Source organism: Saccostrea echinata, unplaced genomic scaffold (genome assembly GCF_033153115.1).
Source record: "Saccostrea echinata isolate AGI-Se365-2 ecotype Australia unplaced genomic scaffold, CSIRO_AGI_Sech_v1 ptg000002l, whole genome shotgun sequence".
In the NCBI taxonomy this organism is placed as follows: Eukaryota; Metazoa; Mollusca; class Bivalvia; order Ostreida; family Ostreidae; genus Saccostrea; species Saccostrea echinata.
The window spans coordinates 17977552-17995684 of NW_026889751.1; the positions used below are offsets into that span (position 1 = coordinate 17977552).

The 18133-nt window shown below is 33.0% G+C and overlaps 3 protein-coding genes across 3 annotated transcripts; 2 read left to right on the top strand and 1 right to left on the bottom strand.

The window, feature by feature from the left end:
- The first annotated feature begins 288 nt into the window (after nt 1-288).
- Nucleotides 289-2080, top strand: LOC133173812 (heme-binding protein 2-like). The gene is made up of 4 exons (XM_061308862.1): nt 289-405; nt 837-969; nt 1051-1228; nt 1909-2080. The coding sequence occupies exons 1-4, from the start codon at nt 289-291 to the stop codon at nt 2078-2080; spliced, it is 600 nt and encodes a 199-aa protein (XP_061164846.1).
- Nucleotides 2081-4004: 1924 nt separating this feature from the next.
- On the bottom strand, nt 4005-9011 carry LOC133200900 (methylmalonyl-CoA epimerase, mitochondrial-like). The gene is made up of 6 exons (XM_061336717.1): nt 8943-9011; nt 8620-8673; nt 6137-6244; nt 5331-5390; nt 5160-5246; nt 4005-4743 (listed from the first exon to the last, which is right to left on the bottom strand). Exons 1-6 carry the CDS (start codon nt 8988-8990, stop codon nt 4591-4593), a joined length of 510 nt encoding a protein of 169 aa, XP_061192701.1. The 5' UTR covers nt 8991-9011; the 3' UTR covers nt 4005-4590.
- Nucleotides 9012-9215: 204 nt separating this feature from the next.
- LOC133200910 (mitochondrial import inner membrane translocase subunit TIM44-like) lies at nt 9216-16228 on the top strand. The gene is made up of 15 exons (XM_061336727.1): nt 9216-9274; nt 9492-9608; nt 10341-10436; nt 11156-11233; nt 11516-11596; nt 11808-11957; nt 12294-12363; nt 12488-12554; nt 12669-12754; nt 13304-13396; nt 13679-13803; nt 14125-14175; nt 14466-14555; nt 14826-14936; nt 15625-16228. The coding sequence occupies exons 1-15, from the start codon at nt 9218-9220 to the stop codon at nt 15742-15744; spliced, it is 1392 nt and encodes a 463-aa protein (XP_061192711.1). The 5' UTR covers nt 9216-9217; the 3' UTR covers nt 15745-16228.
- The last annotated feature ends 1905 nt before the right edge of the window (nt 16229-18133 follow it).

Here is an 18133-nt window from a genome sequence, read left to right on the forward strand (position 1 = left end):
GTTTAAAAAAATCTTAATGCAAGATTATCAATTCTGAAAAAAAGAAGAGATTAACGTTAAAAGCATAAAACTGTTGGTGTGCATGACTTACATGTAATAATCAATAATAAATTAAGGTGAAAAGCAATATAGGCCTATAGGTAATCTAAAACTTGTATATTAACTACAACATTTTCAAAGTCAGTGAAAATTGTACAATGTACTGGATATATTAGAATATTTTTTTGGCTTCTAGAATTCTCCAACAAACAGTATTTTTTGTTTCAGTTGTAGATAGTAGCTGGGATAATGATTCGACTTGCTGTTTTCACATGTATCCTTGCTCTTGCTCTTGCTGTCCCCAATCAACCATGGTTCTGTCACGACTTAGACTGTCCAAAGTATACTGTGCTAAAAAACTTCACAGTAAGTTTTGGGTAGTTTAAATGTGAAGGAATTTTTAGTTCATTTTCTTTTTATAAGTCGTTGTGCTTTTCCAACAACACATCATTCACAAAGTTTATTAACATTACACTGTGAATTCGTGTCTGACCTATTAACAATAATTAGTTCCACTGTACATAGATAAAACCCTCTAGTGCAAAAAATTAACAAATTCGGATTTTACTCAACTCCTTGATTTTCTTGACACTTAAAAGTTGTAAAGGTTTCAATTTAACATATTCGATCATGAATACGTATATTTGAACCTACATGTACATGCATATTCAAATAATACAGTAATTTTGTTTATCTAAACAAATTGAACATTTCATTATATAAATGTGTATCCCGTTTCCAGCATCACCAATTAGACACATTTACACGTTTTTGTTATTCTTTTGTGTACTTTACAGGGCTATGAGTTAAGGAGATATGAAGTTTCACAATGGGTAGCAACAAGAGATATGGTTACAAATTACGATACCCACAAAAATTCACAAATGTTCTTCAAGCTTTTCTACTACATTTCCGGAAATAATACTGCAGGTACTTAATAATAACATTCATGAGATTTTCATTTGTAATATAAAGTAGAAAGAATTTGCATCTTGTAATAACTTTTTCAAGGTATGAAGATTCCCATGACTGCCCCCGTGGTGAATATCTTTACCCCTGGGGTGGGGATGCAGCAAACCGTGTCGGAGATGCACTTTATGATTCCCCATAATATGCAGCCCTACCCTCCCCAGCCAACTGACCCTACCGTGTATATCACAATGCTTCCAACGCTGGACGTCTATGTCAAGTAAGAACGTTAACTCAAAGCTAATTACAAAACTAATCAAAGTAAAGGTTACTTAATTTAATGTACATGTATATCGTTATTGTTCTAAAGTTAACAATATGTCTTTGATCTGGGGCTCAGTCTACAATAATATAAAAATATTGCATGTAGTTGAGTGTAACATTGAAAATTTTCACCCCAAGAAAACCACTGTCAACCGAGGCGCACCCGAGGTTGACAATGGTTTTCGAGGGGTGAAAATTTTCAATGTTACACTCAACTACATGCAATATTTATTATATTATACTGAATGTTTTATACAAATACATTTAACAGTGAACCTTGCGCACATAAATTCTGCGCAGTCAATATTTTTTTGAATATCACCCGTCGTCAAGCAATGTTGACTGTTGCTACGCTGGAGGGCGTGGCTTCATTGTTCAGCGGGTAATAGTGTTTTTAACAAATGATTCTCGACGAATCAGATTCAACTAATTTACATGAAAGTATAATAAAACAAAATAATAGTTAGGTTACAGAAGCGAACTTTCAATAACGGCCAAATTATTCAGTTAAGATTTCATTTATATTTAAAAAGAACATTTCATTGCAAGGTACAAAGTTTGACCGCTCCCTTATAGAGTATACGTGAGTTCGCTGTAAACATTTTTTACTGTATTTATTTATCTACTTTCTTCCAGATCTTTTAGCGGATTTGCGAATCACATGATGAACATTGTAAAAGTAACAGAACTGAAAAATGAAATTAACAACACTAGCCTGCATTATGACGATCATTTCTATACCGCTGGTTATGACGGACCTTACTCAGTCAACAGGCATAATGAAGTTTGGCTCGCTGCCAAAAATTAATTACTGTGATACTTACAATGAATATGTACATATGTAACATACTGGTCATTGTCATCTCATATATAATATGAACAGAATATCTCACATCATATGCAACTTCCATCTGTATAAAGAAAAATCATCATCACTATGTAAATATAATTATTTTGAACTTTGTAAATATTTTTTAAAGAGGTAAATAAATATATTTTAACAACATTCGATATTTTTTTTATATCAGAATTGGAAAAATTCTGAAATATACCTTTTTATGCCCCGTAATCGGAAATTCGAGGGCATATTTAATATTTGGACTGTCCGTCAGTTTGTCCGCAAAAATGTTAACCTTGACCATATAACTTTTGAAGGGTTGGTGCAAGGGCTTTCATATTTCACGTGTATTCCTTGTGGCAAGATCTTATATTGGGTTCTAACATTTTTTATCCCTGACCTTGTTAGTGGGGTACAACAGCTATTTTTGACCCCATGACCTTGACCCTGCAGTTTGACTTACTTTGGAAAATCTTTAACCTTGGTCATAACCTTTGAACGATTGGTGCTACATGACTGCCTAGGGCTTTCATATTTCACATATTTATTCCTCGTGACAAGGCCTTTCTTTTGGGTATACCGACATTTTTTTTACCCCATGGCCTTGACCACAGAGTTTAACCTACTTTTTGAAAAACTTTATTTAATCTTGGCCATGAACCTCGTGAGCATCAATGTTTCACAAACACATCTTGTAATTTTTGGGAATATACATTACAGAGCTATTGGGGTACAAGCAGTTCATCTTCACTACGTCAGAGGTGTTAAGTCCTCTTGGTGATATCAGGACCCCTAACGTCGCGAGGATGCTGGCTTTTACATAAGGCCATTCCAAGTTTTTTTTCTCTGTTTAGCGTCCACCCATCCTTCAAAAAACCTACCTACCTATTCGCAAAAAACAATAAAAATTATTCACAGTTACGAAGTTACAAACGGTAATTAAACAAAAACAATTAATATTTGTTGTCTCATTGCGTTTGATGTGGTAATAAGATCGCAATCTAGGCAAAACACGTTTGTTTCATACTGTTTCCCCAACAAATAATTATTCTCTCTCTCTTTCTCTTTTGTTTGGTTTTGGAGATAAAGTTAAAAGCACACAAATGTCAGTATGCAAGAAAATCACCATCGAATTTAAAGATGAAAAGCAATAATTGTTAAACAGTCTGAAACTTGTATTTATACGCATACTGAAAGGTGTTTAAAAATGTAAACTGTACAAAAAGTTGAGAACTTCAATATCTCGAATACCAGCCGAGGGATATGTCAAAATGATTTGCCAGTCCCAGCCACTTTTTCTTTTTTTTTTTTTTAAACCATGTTACCTCGAATCCTCGGATATCTCGATCTTTTCTCGGTTCCGTCGAGTTTGAAAAAAACTAAGTTTGACTATATTTTCTTATCAGAGGTAGGTGAAGTGGCATAGTCTTCATCAACTGTTCTAAAAAAATAATACTTATGGTTTTGGTATTCAAAATCGTTGATTAAGTTGAAGAAAAAAGGGATAAGAATATTGGCCAATTTTAGTTCACCTGAGTATAATCAGGGCACTCATTGCTACTAATCTCGGCTGAGATTTGACTTGGTTGGATATTTGGACTAGCCTGTTTTGTCCTTTGATAGTTTTATGAAAGTTTTGAACATTTTATCAAAACTGGTCGACTACAGAGATCAGAATATAGATTTTTAGTTCAACTGTTCTTTTCTTACGATTGTTTTTAAGGGTAAAGCTGCATATTATTACAAGTCTTTCTCTATAAAATAATACATGTACATGATTTCCAGCTGAAATTTTATAACTGAAATTAAGTAATATGGCAAGTTTACTAATGGAAAAACATTGCATTTGTTAATAAACCAAGACTTATTCATAAAAAAGACTATAAAACAAAAATTCAAAATAGCACTATTTATTTGTGAATTAAGGGATAAATCATATATAAAACAAACCTAGTCAGCTCTTGATTATTCTGAAAATTTACATAAATACATGTAGTGAAATGTAACAATTTTCACTAATACTTAGAGTATCAGTGACACAACATACCGTAATCTAATCTCAAATACCTAAACTGATATTTAACATGTACATATATAATAAAAAATTCTTTAAATATAAATTGTTCCAAATGTATTCCCTTTTGGAGAATTTTTATTAAGCAAAGTAGTAGTTAAAATTGCAGTTTGTTGCATACATGCATTATTGTCTTTTTTGCAATGCCCACTACATTGTATATTTAAATCTACATGTGCATGTTCATAGTTATATTATATTTAATACTGCATGTGCATGTACTTCGTTATACATAAATATGAAAAATTTTCTGGCCAAAGGATTATAGTGCAAATAATTATACTCATGTACCAAAGCCACAGCACTAAAACATTTATCAAGAAGCAAACATTATGTCTCAAATATATCCGCTGTTCTGTCAACTCAAATCATTAAAACTAAATATCTCATTAATAGCACAATCTCTTCAAACTTGCTCCAGCTCCACTAACACACCATTGCAGTCTTTAGGGTGCAGAAATACCACAGGTTTACCATGGGCTCCTATCTTGGCTTCTTCACTTAAAAGTCGAATACCCTTAGATTTTAGATCCTTCATCGCTTCATTTATATTATCAACCTGCAAAAAATACTAATACATATATTTGCAAGGCTGGTCAAGTATATAGAGTCACTGACAGCAGCTGTGTAGCTAGGGTTTATTTGATAAGGATACAATGTTGAGGCATGGGCCACCTTAAGCCCTAATCACCATAGAGGTCCAGGACAAAGACACTGGGGTGAAGGGAGGGGGGGGTCAAAGCCCACAGAAATTACAAAATATCAAAAACCTAAGCTGTGAATTGCATGTCTAAAATGTAAATATTAAAAATATTTAGGTTTTCGTTGACTGTACCTAAAATGAAGACCATTCCATACAAAAGTTCAGTATAGAAAAGAGAAAATTTAACTCAATAAGTATTTACTTTGTCATAAGTTATCCTTAGTAACTTAGTAAAATGTTTTAAACTGTAGTTGAAATCATTGTACATGTACCTCAATGCAAATATGGTGCATACCACCACTTTTGTTTTTGTCCAGAAAATTCTGAATTGGACTTTTATTTCCCAGTGGGTTTAAGAGCTGCAATTAGAAAAAAATAATATAGTGTAAAAGTGCACTATGGGTTGCTTAACTTTTATTTTCTGATAAAATTTATTTTCCCACCTCTATCTTTGTTTCCCCTAGCTCAACAAATACTGTATATACTCCATGATCTGGTTGAGGCTGAAAAAAAAAATGAGTAGATATCAAGTGAATGAGAGTACATGTACATGTACTAAAGAGGAAAAATCCTTTCTAGGAGAGATACTGTACGTGTACATAAATTGGCGTATTCAAAATTTAGTGCAATCGCTGAGTATTGAGTTGTTAGCGTATTCATGAATTAGCACTACACAAACGTGCCATATATTGTATTTATAAATGATTTATTAATGGTATTCATGAATAAGCGCATCGTTATCTGTGCCAAAGCCGCTAAAATATGAAGCCCGCTATTTTAAGTACACATACAGTAACTCCAACATTTATGCCAATATGTTTCTACATAAAATGTGATTTTTCTAAAATTTTGAAGCTAATCGTATAGACGACTTTCACATTTACAAAAGTAATTTCCCTTTGTGGGGTCAATCTGGAGTCACTCGGTGTAACCCACTGTTTTCCCTCAGTAGTATTACTAACTTTATGAGGCAGAGTCTTACAAAAATCTATATATTATATAAATGTTCATTATGTTGTCTGTGTTGCCCATACCATGGGAATACAGGAATGGTAGAAAATAGTCCTAAACTGTTTGAAGGTTTAAAATATTTCCAGGTAAGAGAGGTGTGCATGTGAGAAAATGAGCATTATGCTGACAAAGAGAGATAACTCTTAAAAATGTGAAAGTCATCTATTCTAAATTTATATTGCATTTTATTTGTATCTTCATTTTCTGTCAAAACACAAGGTGCAGTAATGTAACTTACATGCTTTTCACTGACTTTGGCTCCTAGAACATCTCTAAACATTGAAGCTGCTTTTTCAATATCTGGAGTTGCTATTGCAACATGATTGATCTTGCCAATGTTCCATTTCTGAAACAAAAATTGTAACAAGCAAATTCATGCCTTGTCACAGGTAATGCACATGTTGAATAACAACACCCAATCTCCTCTCATTAAAAAGTTATCACAATTGCTAAATTTTTTTGAAAATTAGGTCAAACTTCAAGGTCAAGTTTACATAGTCAAAAACCATTCCATGTTTGCATACCTATTGTCACAGGTAATGCACATGTCAAATCTTCTCTCATTCAAAAGTATATCACCAATGTTAACAATTTTGAGACTTTGGTCAAACTTCAAGGTCAAATCTCAGGGCTAAAAAAATCATAGTATATTTGGAAAGGTCTTGTCACAGGTAATGTACAAGTGAAATATGAAAGCCCTTATTGTTCTCATTCAAAAGTTATTACCAAGCAAGTTAAAGTAATGTTTAAATTTTTGAATAGTATGTAAAAATTTAAGATCAAGATGATGGGGTCAAAAATCATAGTTTATTTGAAAAGATCTTGTTACAGGTAATGTACAGAGTATATATTTGAAATATGAAAGCTGACATCTTTTCTTAAAAGTCATGATAAAGGATAATTTTTTTGTGACAGACAAATGAGATTAAATGTCCCCTCAAATTCGCAAAAGTGGGGGACAAAAATAGTGAGCCCCCCTCCCCAACATACTACGGGGACATTCTGAACCTTTCTCTTTATTGATTAAAATATCCCCATAATATAAGGAGAAAAATATTCGGGAAGTTTCTAGTATGCCGGTCCCCAGAATCACGCGATTGCGCATGAGCAGTTATTTCCCTTGCCGTTGCTATGCAGAATGTAAACAAACCGCCATTTTCCCCTCGCTTCAACAAAACGCATTCGATCGAGTGATTAGGGTTAGGGTATATTGTTTTAAGATTGGAACTGTTTTATAAATCCACTCTTAAATCTTCCTGACTTTGGGCTAATTCGTGTAATTTTTGCTTACAAAAGGCACTGCCAAGTGCCTTTTGTGACCAAATACTTGCATGAATCAACCTAATGTTGAACAGTGTCGATATACCATCTTATAGGAGTAAAGCATGAAACATGCAAAACTTAAACAGACCGTTAATTAAATATGGCATTGTATGCGATCTACGAATTAGGGTTAGTGTATATATAGCTCGGATATTGTAACTGTTTTATATTCACCCATGCTCGCATCTATACCACTTTGGGCTTATTCATGCAATTTTTGCTTACAAAGAACAGGAAAGTTTTGCGAAACTTGGATGAATTAGCCTTGGTCTAATGTTGAAACATGCCCGATATTGTGCGCTAAGTTTTGGCAAGTAATTGGTAAAAGCGACTTACCGTTTACTTAAGCTCGATATCCTAACCTCCTAATGTCCATATTCAGAATATTTTTTTCTTTCAAATCAATGGTGATGTACAATTCAATCAACCAATTACTAGTAATTAGTTATCACTTGTTAAATCCCTGCATTTCTCACAAAAATCTCGCAATTTTAGTAGCATTTCACTTTGAGTCCTATCAGCTACTTCTTCATCAGTCTTCATTACGTCAAAACACAAGTGACGCATGTCATGAATATTTATGAGATTACGTCAAAAACTGATCATGTGACCACATTCCTAAACAACGCAAAATGGAGTTTTATCTACTAAACAAGTACGTTATTTTACGAAACCTTTTAATTCTCATTTAAAAAACTGTGTTTAAAAACCAGTTTTTTAAACCCAATTTTTCACAAGGAACACGATTTTTGGCTCAATTTTGCGATTTGTGGCCTTTTTTTATCGATTTTGCCGATCGCTCACGCGATCGTATTATATTGTACACCGCCTTCGGCGGCACCTATTTTAGCGCCATATTTATAGGGACCGGTATACTAGAAGTGTTCCAAATATTCTCTTATGCATACTCCCTTTCCTGACCTTTTATGCATACTTCTTAAAGTTAGTTATTTCAGAAGATGGTCCAAAAATAGCTATGTACGTTCGCCAGAATCTTCTGATGATATCGAAGTGAAATCTTTCATGTTACGTGTGGGTGGTCGAGGCCCGGGGGCGGGATTGTGAAAGTACAAGGAGAAAAGCAATAAGCAAAACTCTATCTAGAGAGCAGAAAGGGCAGTGATTGAAGTACTTATTTTATTGAAAATACTAGACATAAAAATATAAAATTACTGCTGTTCCCTTTCTGATATAGCCCACTTTCATCAAGGTCATACTACATATAGAATTATACCATAACCATGATAACCAAACATTGAATTTCACTCAAAATCAAGTTTTAAGTTATAAACAATCAAGTTAAGTAATTAACGATCATGCTTTCTTTGCCTGGACTAATTTTGATTTCCTGCCAAAAATTTTGCATCCGTAAATAACATAAATAGTACATATACTTACTCCAGCTGACAAATTCTGGTGGGTGTGAAACGCTTTGAACGCCGACCCTCGTGTCTGAAAAATTGAATGCAAAGCATGTTTTCCTGTACAAAAAAGTATATTACAGTGTTTTTGCTTCGTGTTTTTACATTTGAATTCCAAAGGCAAAGTTTCCGAAATAAAGTCATTCATCATGTTGACTGAAAACCGAAACATTTCAATTTACTCTCATTTCATACAAGTATCAAAATTGTGTCATTATCACAATTGTGTTATGACACATATTTGAATATTTTTAGAACTATATGCACAGTCAATAATGTTATTAAAGCTTTATAAATTACCACAATTTTTGAAAATTGTTGTAAAGTTCGGGATGACAGATGAGCCATTTTTCTACTTTCTCTTTTCGTTTTGGGAAAGATCGATCCCGATCTATAAAGGAAATATGTATATGCCTGATATACAAATGTATTTCTTGCCCAGAGGTATCTCCAAAATTCATTTATTGAACATGGATATTATAATAAAAGTATCATGTATTCTAAAATAAAGTTTTTATTTAAAGAGGTGAATTACATCGGGATCGAGATAATAAAAATATTATCACCAAACCAACATGTCGACCTTGGGCCACGCTGCTGGTGTTGTTTGTCGTAAAAACTGTGTTTTACAGGTAAATTTTGTTCAAAGTGTGCTGGAATATATGTTAACATTCTAAATATCACATTATGTTTGCTAGTTCATTGCTTTTCTTGATTATATAGTGAAACAATGGCCATTTACATCTATTTTAGCTTACGCAATAAACCAGGGACAACTACGTCTCTGTTTGATATATTTTGTAGGAATATTTTGGTCTTTCAATGTTTTTTTCCATCACTCTATTCAAGCTTATTAAATGTCAGAGATGTTTAATACCACGTCGTCAGAACCATGTTTGGGGAAACGTCAATAACAGAGGATCGAATGTACTAGTGCAAAACTCCACGCAGGCACAATTTAAGCAGGTAATTTGTAAATAAAAGTAATGGAATTGACCTCTAGCACTAGGGCTGTCACGGCTACCCGAAATAACCGAGAACCGCGGTCCAAGTTGTTCGGTTCGGTTTTGGTTCCATTTTACCGGATTTCGGTTCTGGTCTGGTTTATATATTAGAGTCTGTTCAATACAAAAAATGGCATCGAAATCAAAGGAATGATGATGATAACAGTGATAAATAAACATCACAACTGAAGTCTACTTCATTCCATGACAAAACACTTGTCACGGAAGTATTAGATAATTATCAAAACGAGCAGGAATGGTCAGGTTGTGGCTAATAGTAGGCCAAGTAGTTCTACACACCGATGTCTAGACGTTCGCTTGGTTAAGACTTGTTTTCAATGTAAATTTAATGTAACAAATAGATTTTTCAAGTTAAATTCATGAAATTAAGGTTTAAAATAGGTGTAAATAACCAAACTGAAAAACCCGAAACCGAACCGAAAATGTACAGAACCGACCCGACCTGTAAAATTTTGGAACTGTGACAGCCCTATCTAGCACACAGAGTAGATCTGTGATTTATGATTATAAAAAATAATATGTTTTATGGTACAACTGTTTAGGTCAACATAGTTGTATTTACATATATTATATTTCTCTGCGGTTTATGGTTTCAAAGGAGTAGTGATAACAAGGTTATGCGCTGCTTGCTGCAATCGCTATTAAGAAGTTTCTTAACAATTTTTTTTTCCAGGTCAGATTTTACTCGGAAAACCAACAGCCAAGAAATTTCTTTCAAAAACTAATTAGCCAAGTTCAAGAAGATCTGAAAAAGAACAAAGAAATCAAGGTAACTTATAAGAAAATCATACATGTACCAGATCTAGATGTATACAATATGTCACGTATTAGTTTTTAACCCCATTAACTGGATCACGATGGGGCACAAGAATCCACAGGAGAAAAGAATTTGTCCTGTGTTTTGAGTGATGATTCTGTTCAATATTTAGCAGAATTCCACTAATTTGAATCCAAGAATCTGCTATTTACAAGTGCTTTCCAATATTTTGGTACTTTCTATTTTTGCAGCTATTTGTTTTTGTCCTGGTAAAAAATTCACATTGTTTTGTCTGTGTTTTGTTATAGTCTGCATCATTGATACGTTTGCTTTTATCTCCCAAGTAAGGTTATCACAAAAGGAGGGATGATTCAGACTTCCTTGCAATGGTGTGGCACTTAATTCAGCCAGATTAGGATGTAAAAGTTGTTTAACTGTCACACTTCAATTTTTGTAAACCTATTTTTGGCTTGCTATAAAGCCCATATTTTGTCAGCCCCTAAGCCCCCAACCTATTTCAGATATTTTGGCCAATTCACAGAATCATCACAGTGAATTTTTTACCAGAAAATTCTCAGCTCTTTGGACGCTGGAAATTGTGTTTGACTCGAGACTTAACTGTGCTATGATAATGGATAAAGTAAACAAAACAGTGAATTTAATACATTTCTATAAAAAATTAAACCAAGGAAGAAAATTCATTGTCATACATGTGTACTTTATTTTTACAGGAAAATTTAAAGAAATTTCGAGAAGAAAGAAAAAGTCTAGAGGAGTCAGAAGCATTGTTAAAAGCAAGAGAGAAGTTTGTAAGTTAATCTCTTTATCAATGTCTTCTAATTTTTATTTGATATATTGCATTGTTATACCCTAAGAGAAACAATAACATGAAATAATGAAGTGTCAGATCATTACAACCTGACTAGAATTGGCATGCGTTAAATTTGATTAGTCTTTTGTCAACTGTAGAATGTAAAAGACAATTAATTTTGACTGATTTATGTGCATTATATCAAGAACCCCCCCCCCCCCCCCCCCAAAATGAATAAACTTATTAAAATTATAAATCATGATTGTATTTCATTTTTCAGAAAAAGGTACAAGAAGAAACCAAGAAAAGTTCCACTGTCTTTCAGAAAACGTTTGAGGATGTTAAAGAAAAAGTTTCAGAGGTAACTAATCATGTTTTTTTTTCTAGTATTGTATCTTGTGGAAAGATTGTATTTGTCTAAAATGCTCTCTCTCTCTTCATTATGTAAAACCTTAGGAACATAATGACTTCAGTTCACATGCATTTGCTATGTTTACATTTAATTTAAAGATATCAGTTCATAAGATTTAATTAAATAGATATTAAAATTAAAAAAAAACAACCCTTTGTAGACAGTTGATGAAGTCAGTAAATCAGAGTTTGGGAAAAAAAGTAAGGAATTCACAGAAGAACTGGGGAAAACAGCTGGTAAAGCTGCGGAAACAATTTCCAGTGCAGGAGAACAGCTCGCAAAGACCCAGCCGATCAAGAAAGTTGCACAGGTATACCATAATTACAATTGGAGATTTCGAAGCATGAAGCTGTACCGGTATTGAAAGCTCAAGTAATTACATACATTAACTATTTGGCCAACATGACTTTTCTGCAATTTATTAGAATTTGGTTCTAAGGGCAGATCACTCCATCTGCAGAAAAATATCAGAGAATCAGAACTCTTTAGTATGCAGTGTAGAGAGGATTTCTAACATCATGATTTGCTGAGAGTTTTTGAGGAGGGGAGTGGATAAGAAGCATGTGGCTAACAAAGACGTCCCCTTTCCTGAGGTTAAGATAGGTTAAAACCAGTTTTTATGATGGAGTTGTTTTCTTGTTCACAGGGTGTAAAAACAGTATCTGAGGAATTAGATGAACTTGCCTTCTCCAGAAACAGAATTTATAAAGCTCCTGGTCAGTATATGCTAGAAATTAATAAAAGAACATCAAATTGAAAGAAAATGAGTTCATGTGAATTTAGTTTTGCTGCACATGAAGACTATATTGCCCTATTTAATAGCTGTATTTATTCATGCAGAGAAACCACTGAAGAGATCAGAATTCAGGACAATAAAGAAGGAGGAGAAGGAAATCAAAGTGGATGAGTAAGAATTCTGTGTGGTCTTATCAAGTAAACATTTATATAAAAATAATCCTTAATTGTTCATAATTTCTTCAGAGTGATGCCCTTATTTATGGACAATCTGTTTATTTTGTAGTGAAACCACAGGTGTAACATTGCATAAAGACTCCAAGTTCTACCAGAGCTGGCAGAACTTCAAGGAGAATAATGCCTACTTAAATAGTAAGTAAAAAAGTAAGATACATTGTACAAGTAACTGCCTCTGTATTATGAAGGTTAAGACATTATATAATCACAGTGTTTGTTTTAAATAAGTTTAATTCCTGGTGATTTGTATGAAACTGGTAAATGTGAATAGCTTGTAATCTTTATTTATTGAATTTTATTAAAAATGTCTTCTGAATTGTCACAAAGGAATTCTAGTAGTGTTTTGAAATAGGAGGAGGTTGGCCTGATATACTAAACTGCCATGCATAAGATGATTCTTAGATGCTTATTGAAAGGCTTATACTAATGAACTCAAATGTAACTATATGAACCCAATCATAACTGTATGATTAGTTGGTATGAGACTTTGCCTTACTTATTTCAATTAACATTTGTTGAAGATGGCTTCGTAATCTTTGATTACCTAATTTTGTTTATCAAATGGACACCTCATGTGTGATGTTAGGTTGATCCTTATTCTTTATACAAATAAACTGTTCACTTTGTGTTTTGTATTCTTTAGAAAATCTGAGTAAGGTTTTTGAATTAATTTTTTTTTTACAGAAATGTTTGAATTAAAGATGAGATATGATGAAAGTGACAATCCAGCCATTAGAGTAACCAGGGCTGTAACAGATCTGATAGGCAGGGCTCTAGGTAACTGTTGATATTACTTCGTAAGAGACACTCTAATAACTGCATACAATAGTTCTCTTTCTGTTTTGTTTGCATCATCAATATTTGCTTTTAATCACAGATAATGATGTATTTAAATCGTAAACTTCTTTAAACTTAGGAACATGAAATCAACATACATGTACATGTGCATGTATCTTCCCTTCATGCTTTCTGTTAAATGTTGAGTTACTGTTGAAATATGCTATGTAAGCAATTGACATCCAACTAGGTGTCACATTTGTAAACATTTTGTTGTTTTAGGTAGTGTAATGACACCTTCAACTCTAAGTGAGGCGTTGACAGAAATCAACAAATACGACCCATCATTCACTCCAGAAAGTTTTGCATCGTATTGTGAGACTATTGTTGTCCCTCACATCTTAGAGGTACATGTAATATACCAGGTCTTGAGAGCTAAAAATTATAGAACTGATTATTGATGAGATCAGGGGAAAACACTGTCAATTATCATGTTGATAAAATTACAGAAAAAGAAAGAAAGTGGTTTAGGATTTTAAAGATAATTGTATACAAAATATTTAATGTTTATACTGTTGACAACCTATATTTTTCTCTAATTTTGTCCAGACATTCAATTAAAATGTATTATAAGCATACTGTATGAATGCTAACCTTCTACAAAAGTTAAGCACACACATTTAAAAAACTACTAATTTATTCTAACTTTGTCATTTTTTAACTTAAAGGCCATGATTAGAGCTGATTTAGAAGTATTAAGAGATTGGTTACATGAATCCGTAAGTACTACTAAATTTGAATACTTCTTTTGTTGTTGAAAGGTTTTATCCCTTGCATTTTTGGTTACATACAGTGTAGATGATCGTCATTCAGATTTAATGCATTTCATACTTAATTTTGTCCCTTTTGCTCAACAACTTATACATCTGACATTTTTCTGACATTAATACCAGTTTTAACAAACTACATGTGGTATGGGACATCTTTGGATTCAGGGGAGCAAAATTTAGGCACTTACTATCCTGCAGTGGTTTACTTTTTCTATATATAAAATTGTGTCTTTTTCCAGGCATACAATGTTACATCAGCAATACTAAAGCCTTACATAGAAAATAGATACAAACCATGTTCACAGATCATTGATATTGGGCGAGTGGATGTAAGTATTAAAATCTACACAAGATTGAAGTCTGCAATTATCCTATTTCGTCCATGTCAAGAATGATAAATACGCTTTTATTTAGTCTTATTAAGTAGAATTTTATCATTATGTATGAATGAAAAACAGTCATGTTTTTTAAGGAAAAATAAAGAAATAAACCCTGGGAAACATTTTTTTTTGCTTGCTACCATTGAACTGTAAATAATAATATTATTTCGAATGTGGTATATTTATTTATCACTGTGATGTTTCTGTCTTAATTATTAGGTTCTTGGAGGTCAAGTTATGGAGCAGGGTCCAGTTTTACTTATTCAGTTCCACGCTCATCAGATTGAATGTTGGCGAGATTTTAAAAATGAAGTGGTTGTTGGTAGTCCAGTGAGTACAATTGATACAAGCATATAGATCAGTGATATATAATGATCATAATAACAAAGATTTTTACATCTGGCCAACTAGACCTGCTTGTTTACATTTTATGAAAAGGTTTGCAAATTTATTGAGAAACGGAAAGTTATAATTTTAGATTTTATCATATTTTTTTATGCTTGTGTTGTCCAACTTTTAAGTCACTGTATGAAGTAAAATGCATGTACACATCAGTAAAAGAGCAGTGACTTGGCATGGGAAATAAACATGATAAACAAACCCTCTCTCAATAAAATACCGGTATGAAATTATCTTGTCATATAATTACTGTGTTAATGCCTACACCTAGCATTTTGATTTTAATGGATAACTAATTATAATTGAACAAAAGAAGGGAAGTGAAGAAGAATTACAGATTTAAATTTCTTTTTCTGAGGAACTAAGTATTAATTTTGGCATTCCAAAATCATAGTATCCAATTATCTGCGCACTTGTTGGCAAATCTCTTGAATGTGCTATTGAAAGACACTTGTGGAAAAGTATATAAAAACAAACATAATAATTTTTTTGCGCAGTAAAAGAAAGCCAGCTAACAGTCTTTTTTTAGTTGTTTCATTTAAAAAAAAATTCTGTTGCAACATGTATCTGTACCTATGAAAGTAGTATACAATTGTCAATTTTATATTTTTTTTTTCAGGATGATATTTTTAAAATGACCTACACTTGGGCTCTCTGCAGAGATCAAGATGAATTAGACCCAAAGGCTGCTTGGAAACTGTTAGAATTTAGTGCCACAAAAACGAACGTAGTTATATAAACACTTATCAAAAACACTAGGCTTTTAACGTTATATGAATGGTGCCAAAAAACATGAAGGTGGTTCCTTCATGAAATCCTTGTCGTCAGTGTGAAACGTGTGAAGTAATGAAAACATGTGAAGTTATGAAAATGTGAAGGTGTTCCTTTCATTTAATGACATGTACTGTGAAGTGATGACAGAAAAAATTCACACCTGTTTAACATAGGTATCCATGTGAAGACTATCATTCCATGAGTACATTTGTATGTGATGTGGAATTTATGCGGTTACAAAGGTGCATCACATTTTATAAACCATTCATACGCCCATGCTCTTCGATCTGTGTATGATAACTCAAACTTATTTTATGTGAGTTCAATACCATGCTTCAGATGCAGTTCTTATATATTTGATAGGTGTTTGTTACTAATGACATGACTGATAATAGCTACATGTACAATATCAATCAGATTGAACAATAATTTATTTAAATGATTAATAATTTGAACATTGTTTGAATTGAATTATCTGAATCAAATATTTAAATTAGAATGTATAAAGGTCAACTCGACCTTTTCCAATAAAAAAGGAAAGATAAACATCAATCTATTAAATTGTTTTATATTATTAATCAGTTTAATAAGATCTTGTATCCGCTGTCGGATACCCACGAATGATCTCGTCTTTTACTCATCACCCGTGGGCAAACTCGCCTAAATATAATTGTAAATATGCTAATTTGTTGATTATAGAATTGGAACTCTTCAATTTTGCAAATACATACGTAACATAAACTTTAATTTTTTGATTTGCCATTGCGACTCTATAGTCTTAGAGCAGCCAATCAAATGACCCACGCATATTAATTACATACGACGATTTTTCGACCAGTTTGCCCACGGGTGATGAATAAAGACGACATCAGGGTTTTCCGCACTTTTTTTCTAAACGCTTGCAGATATTGAGCTGATTTTTGGTATGTGACTTTACCTTGATGTGTTATAGATCAAGTATGCATTTCATTCCGCTTCATTGATTTTTAGCTCACCTCAATGAAGTTGGGGGAGCTTATGTGATACCTATATTTTCCGGATGAGTGACCAGGTTAAGGTTTTTGGAGCAGATCTCATTTCCAAGTAACTAAAAGCCCTATATTGACCAAACTTGCATGGATGATACATATAAGAATGTACACTAGTGGACTTGCTTCAGATGCTGGATCTGACCTACATTTTCTGGATGAGTAACCAGGTTAAAGTTTTTGGAGCAGATCTCATTTCCAAGTAACTATAAGCCCTATATTGACTAAACTTGCATGGATGATACATCTAAGGATGCACACTACTGGACTTGCTTCGGATGCTGGATCTGACCTATATTTTCTGGATGAGTGATCAGGTTAAAGTTTTTGAAGCAGATGTCATATCCAAGTAACTATAAACCCTATATTGACCAAACTTGCATGGATGATACATCTAAGGATTCACACTACTGGACTTGCTTCGGATGCTGGATCTGACCTACATTTTCCGGATGAGTGACCAGATTAAAGTTTTTGGAGCAGATCTCATTTCCAAGTAACTATAAGGCCTATCTGAACCAAACTTGCACGGATGATGCATCAAGGGACGAACAATCTCAAAACTTGCTTCGGATGCTGGATTTGACTTACATTTTCTGAATGAGTGACTAGTTTTAAGTTTTCAGATAAGTCTATTCCCAAGTAACTGCAAGCCCTATTAGACCAAAATTGCATAAATGTTGCATCTAGGGATGCACACTCCTAGATTATTAGTTTAGTGTGGGACTTTGCCTTACTTAAAGACAACATTCGTTGAGGTGAGCTTTGTAATCTCTGATTACCTATGTTTGACTTAATTATGGCATTTTCAATTTTTAACGGGAACCAGATTACACTTGCCGGTAGGGGACTAGTATTGCTAATGCAATACTCTCAGAATGCTTGTTAATCTATCAAATTAAAATATATAGTTACATGTAATTGCCAGATTTTTTTATTTTCAAAATTAAAGTAATCAAGACTATTTCGATATAATTGTTTATTATGATATTTTTATTTTATTTGTATATATACATGTATATCTGAGCAAGCAAATTGCAGAGTGTCATGTCTCACAGAGGATATATATAGTTGCGGTTGTTTTTTTTTTTAACCCTATAAATAAAACCATAATTATAATTATTTATTGAGTAATTTGATGTGTTATTAGACTGCAGCTTAGTTCATCATTCATTAAAATGATGCAACGAGCAATTTAATTTTCACTCTCAATGTTTGAACAAATTGTGAACATCTCTTAGATCTATAAAATACTTTAATTGACTAGGTACCTTTCCTGAAAAACCCATTTTTAATTTATGTTAATAGTTACTTTCCCAGGAAAAT

Bases quoted from the DNA above. Each gene is read 5' to 3' on its own strand.
- LOC133173812 (XM_061308862.1), top strand. From the start codon at position 289: ATGATTCGACTTGCTGTTTTCACATGTATCCTTGCTCTTGCTCTTGCT. The intron at 970-1,050 runs GTACTTAATAAT...AACTTTTTCAAG, and splicing joins TTCCGGAAATAATACTGCAG to GTATGAAGATTCCCATGACT. The intron at 1,229-1,908 runs GTAAGAACGTTA...ACTTTCTTCCAG, and splicing joins ACGCTGGACGTCTATGTCAA to ATCTTTTAGCGGATTTGCGA.
- LOC133200900 (XM_061336717.1), bottom strand. From the start codon at position 8,990: ATGGCTCATCTGTCATCCCGAACTTTACAACAATTTTCAAAAATTGTG. The intron at 8,674-8,942 runs GTAATTTATAAA...TCAATTTTTCAG, and splicing joins AACAATTTTCAAAAATTGTG to ACACGAGGGTCGGCGTTCAA. The intron at 5,391-6,136 runs GTAAGTTACATT...TTTTTTTTTCAG, and splicing joins CCAAAGTCAGTGAAAAGCAT to CCTCAACCAGATCATGGAGT.
- LOC133200910 (XM_061336727.1), top strand. From the start codon at position 9,218: ATGTCGACCTTGGGCCACGCTGCTGGTGTTGTTTGTCGTAAAAACTGT. The intron at 9,609-10,340 runs GTAATTTGTAAA...TTTTTTTTCCAG, and splicing joins CGCAGGCACAATTTAAGCAG to GTCAGATTTTACTCGGAAAA. The intron at 10,437-11,155 runs GTAACTTATAAG...TTATTTTTACAG, and splicing joins AAAAGAACAAAGAAATCAAG to GAAAATTTAAAGAAATTTCG.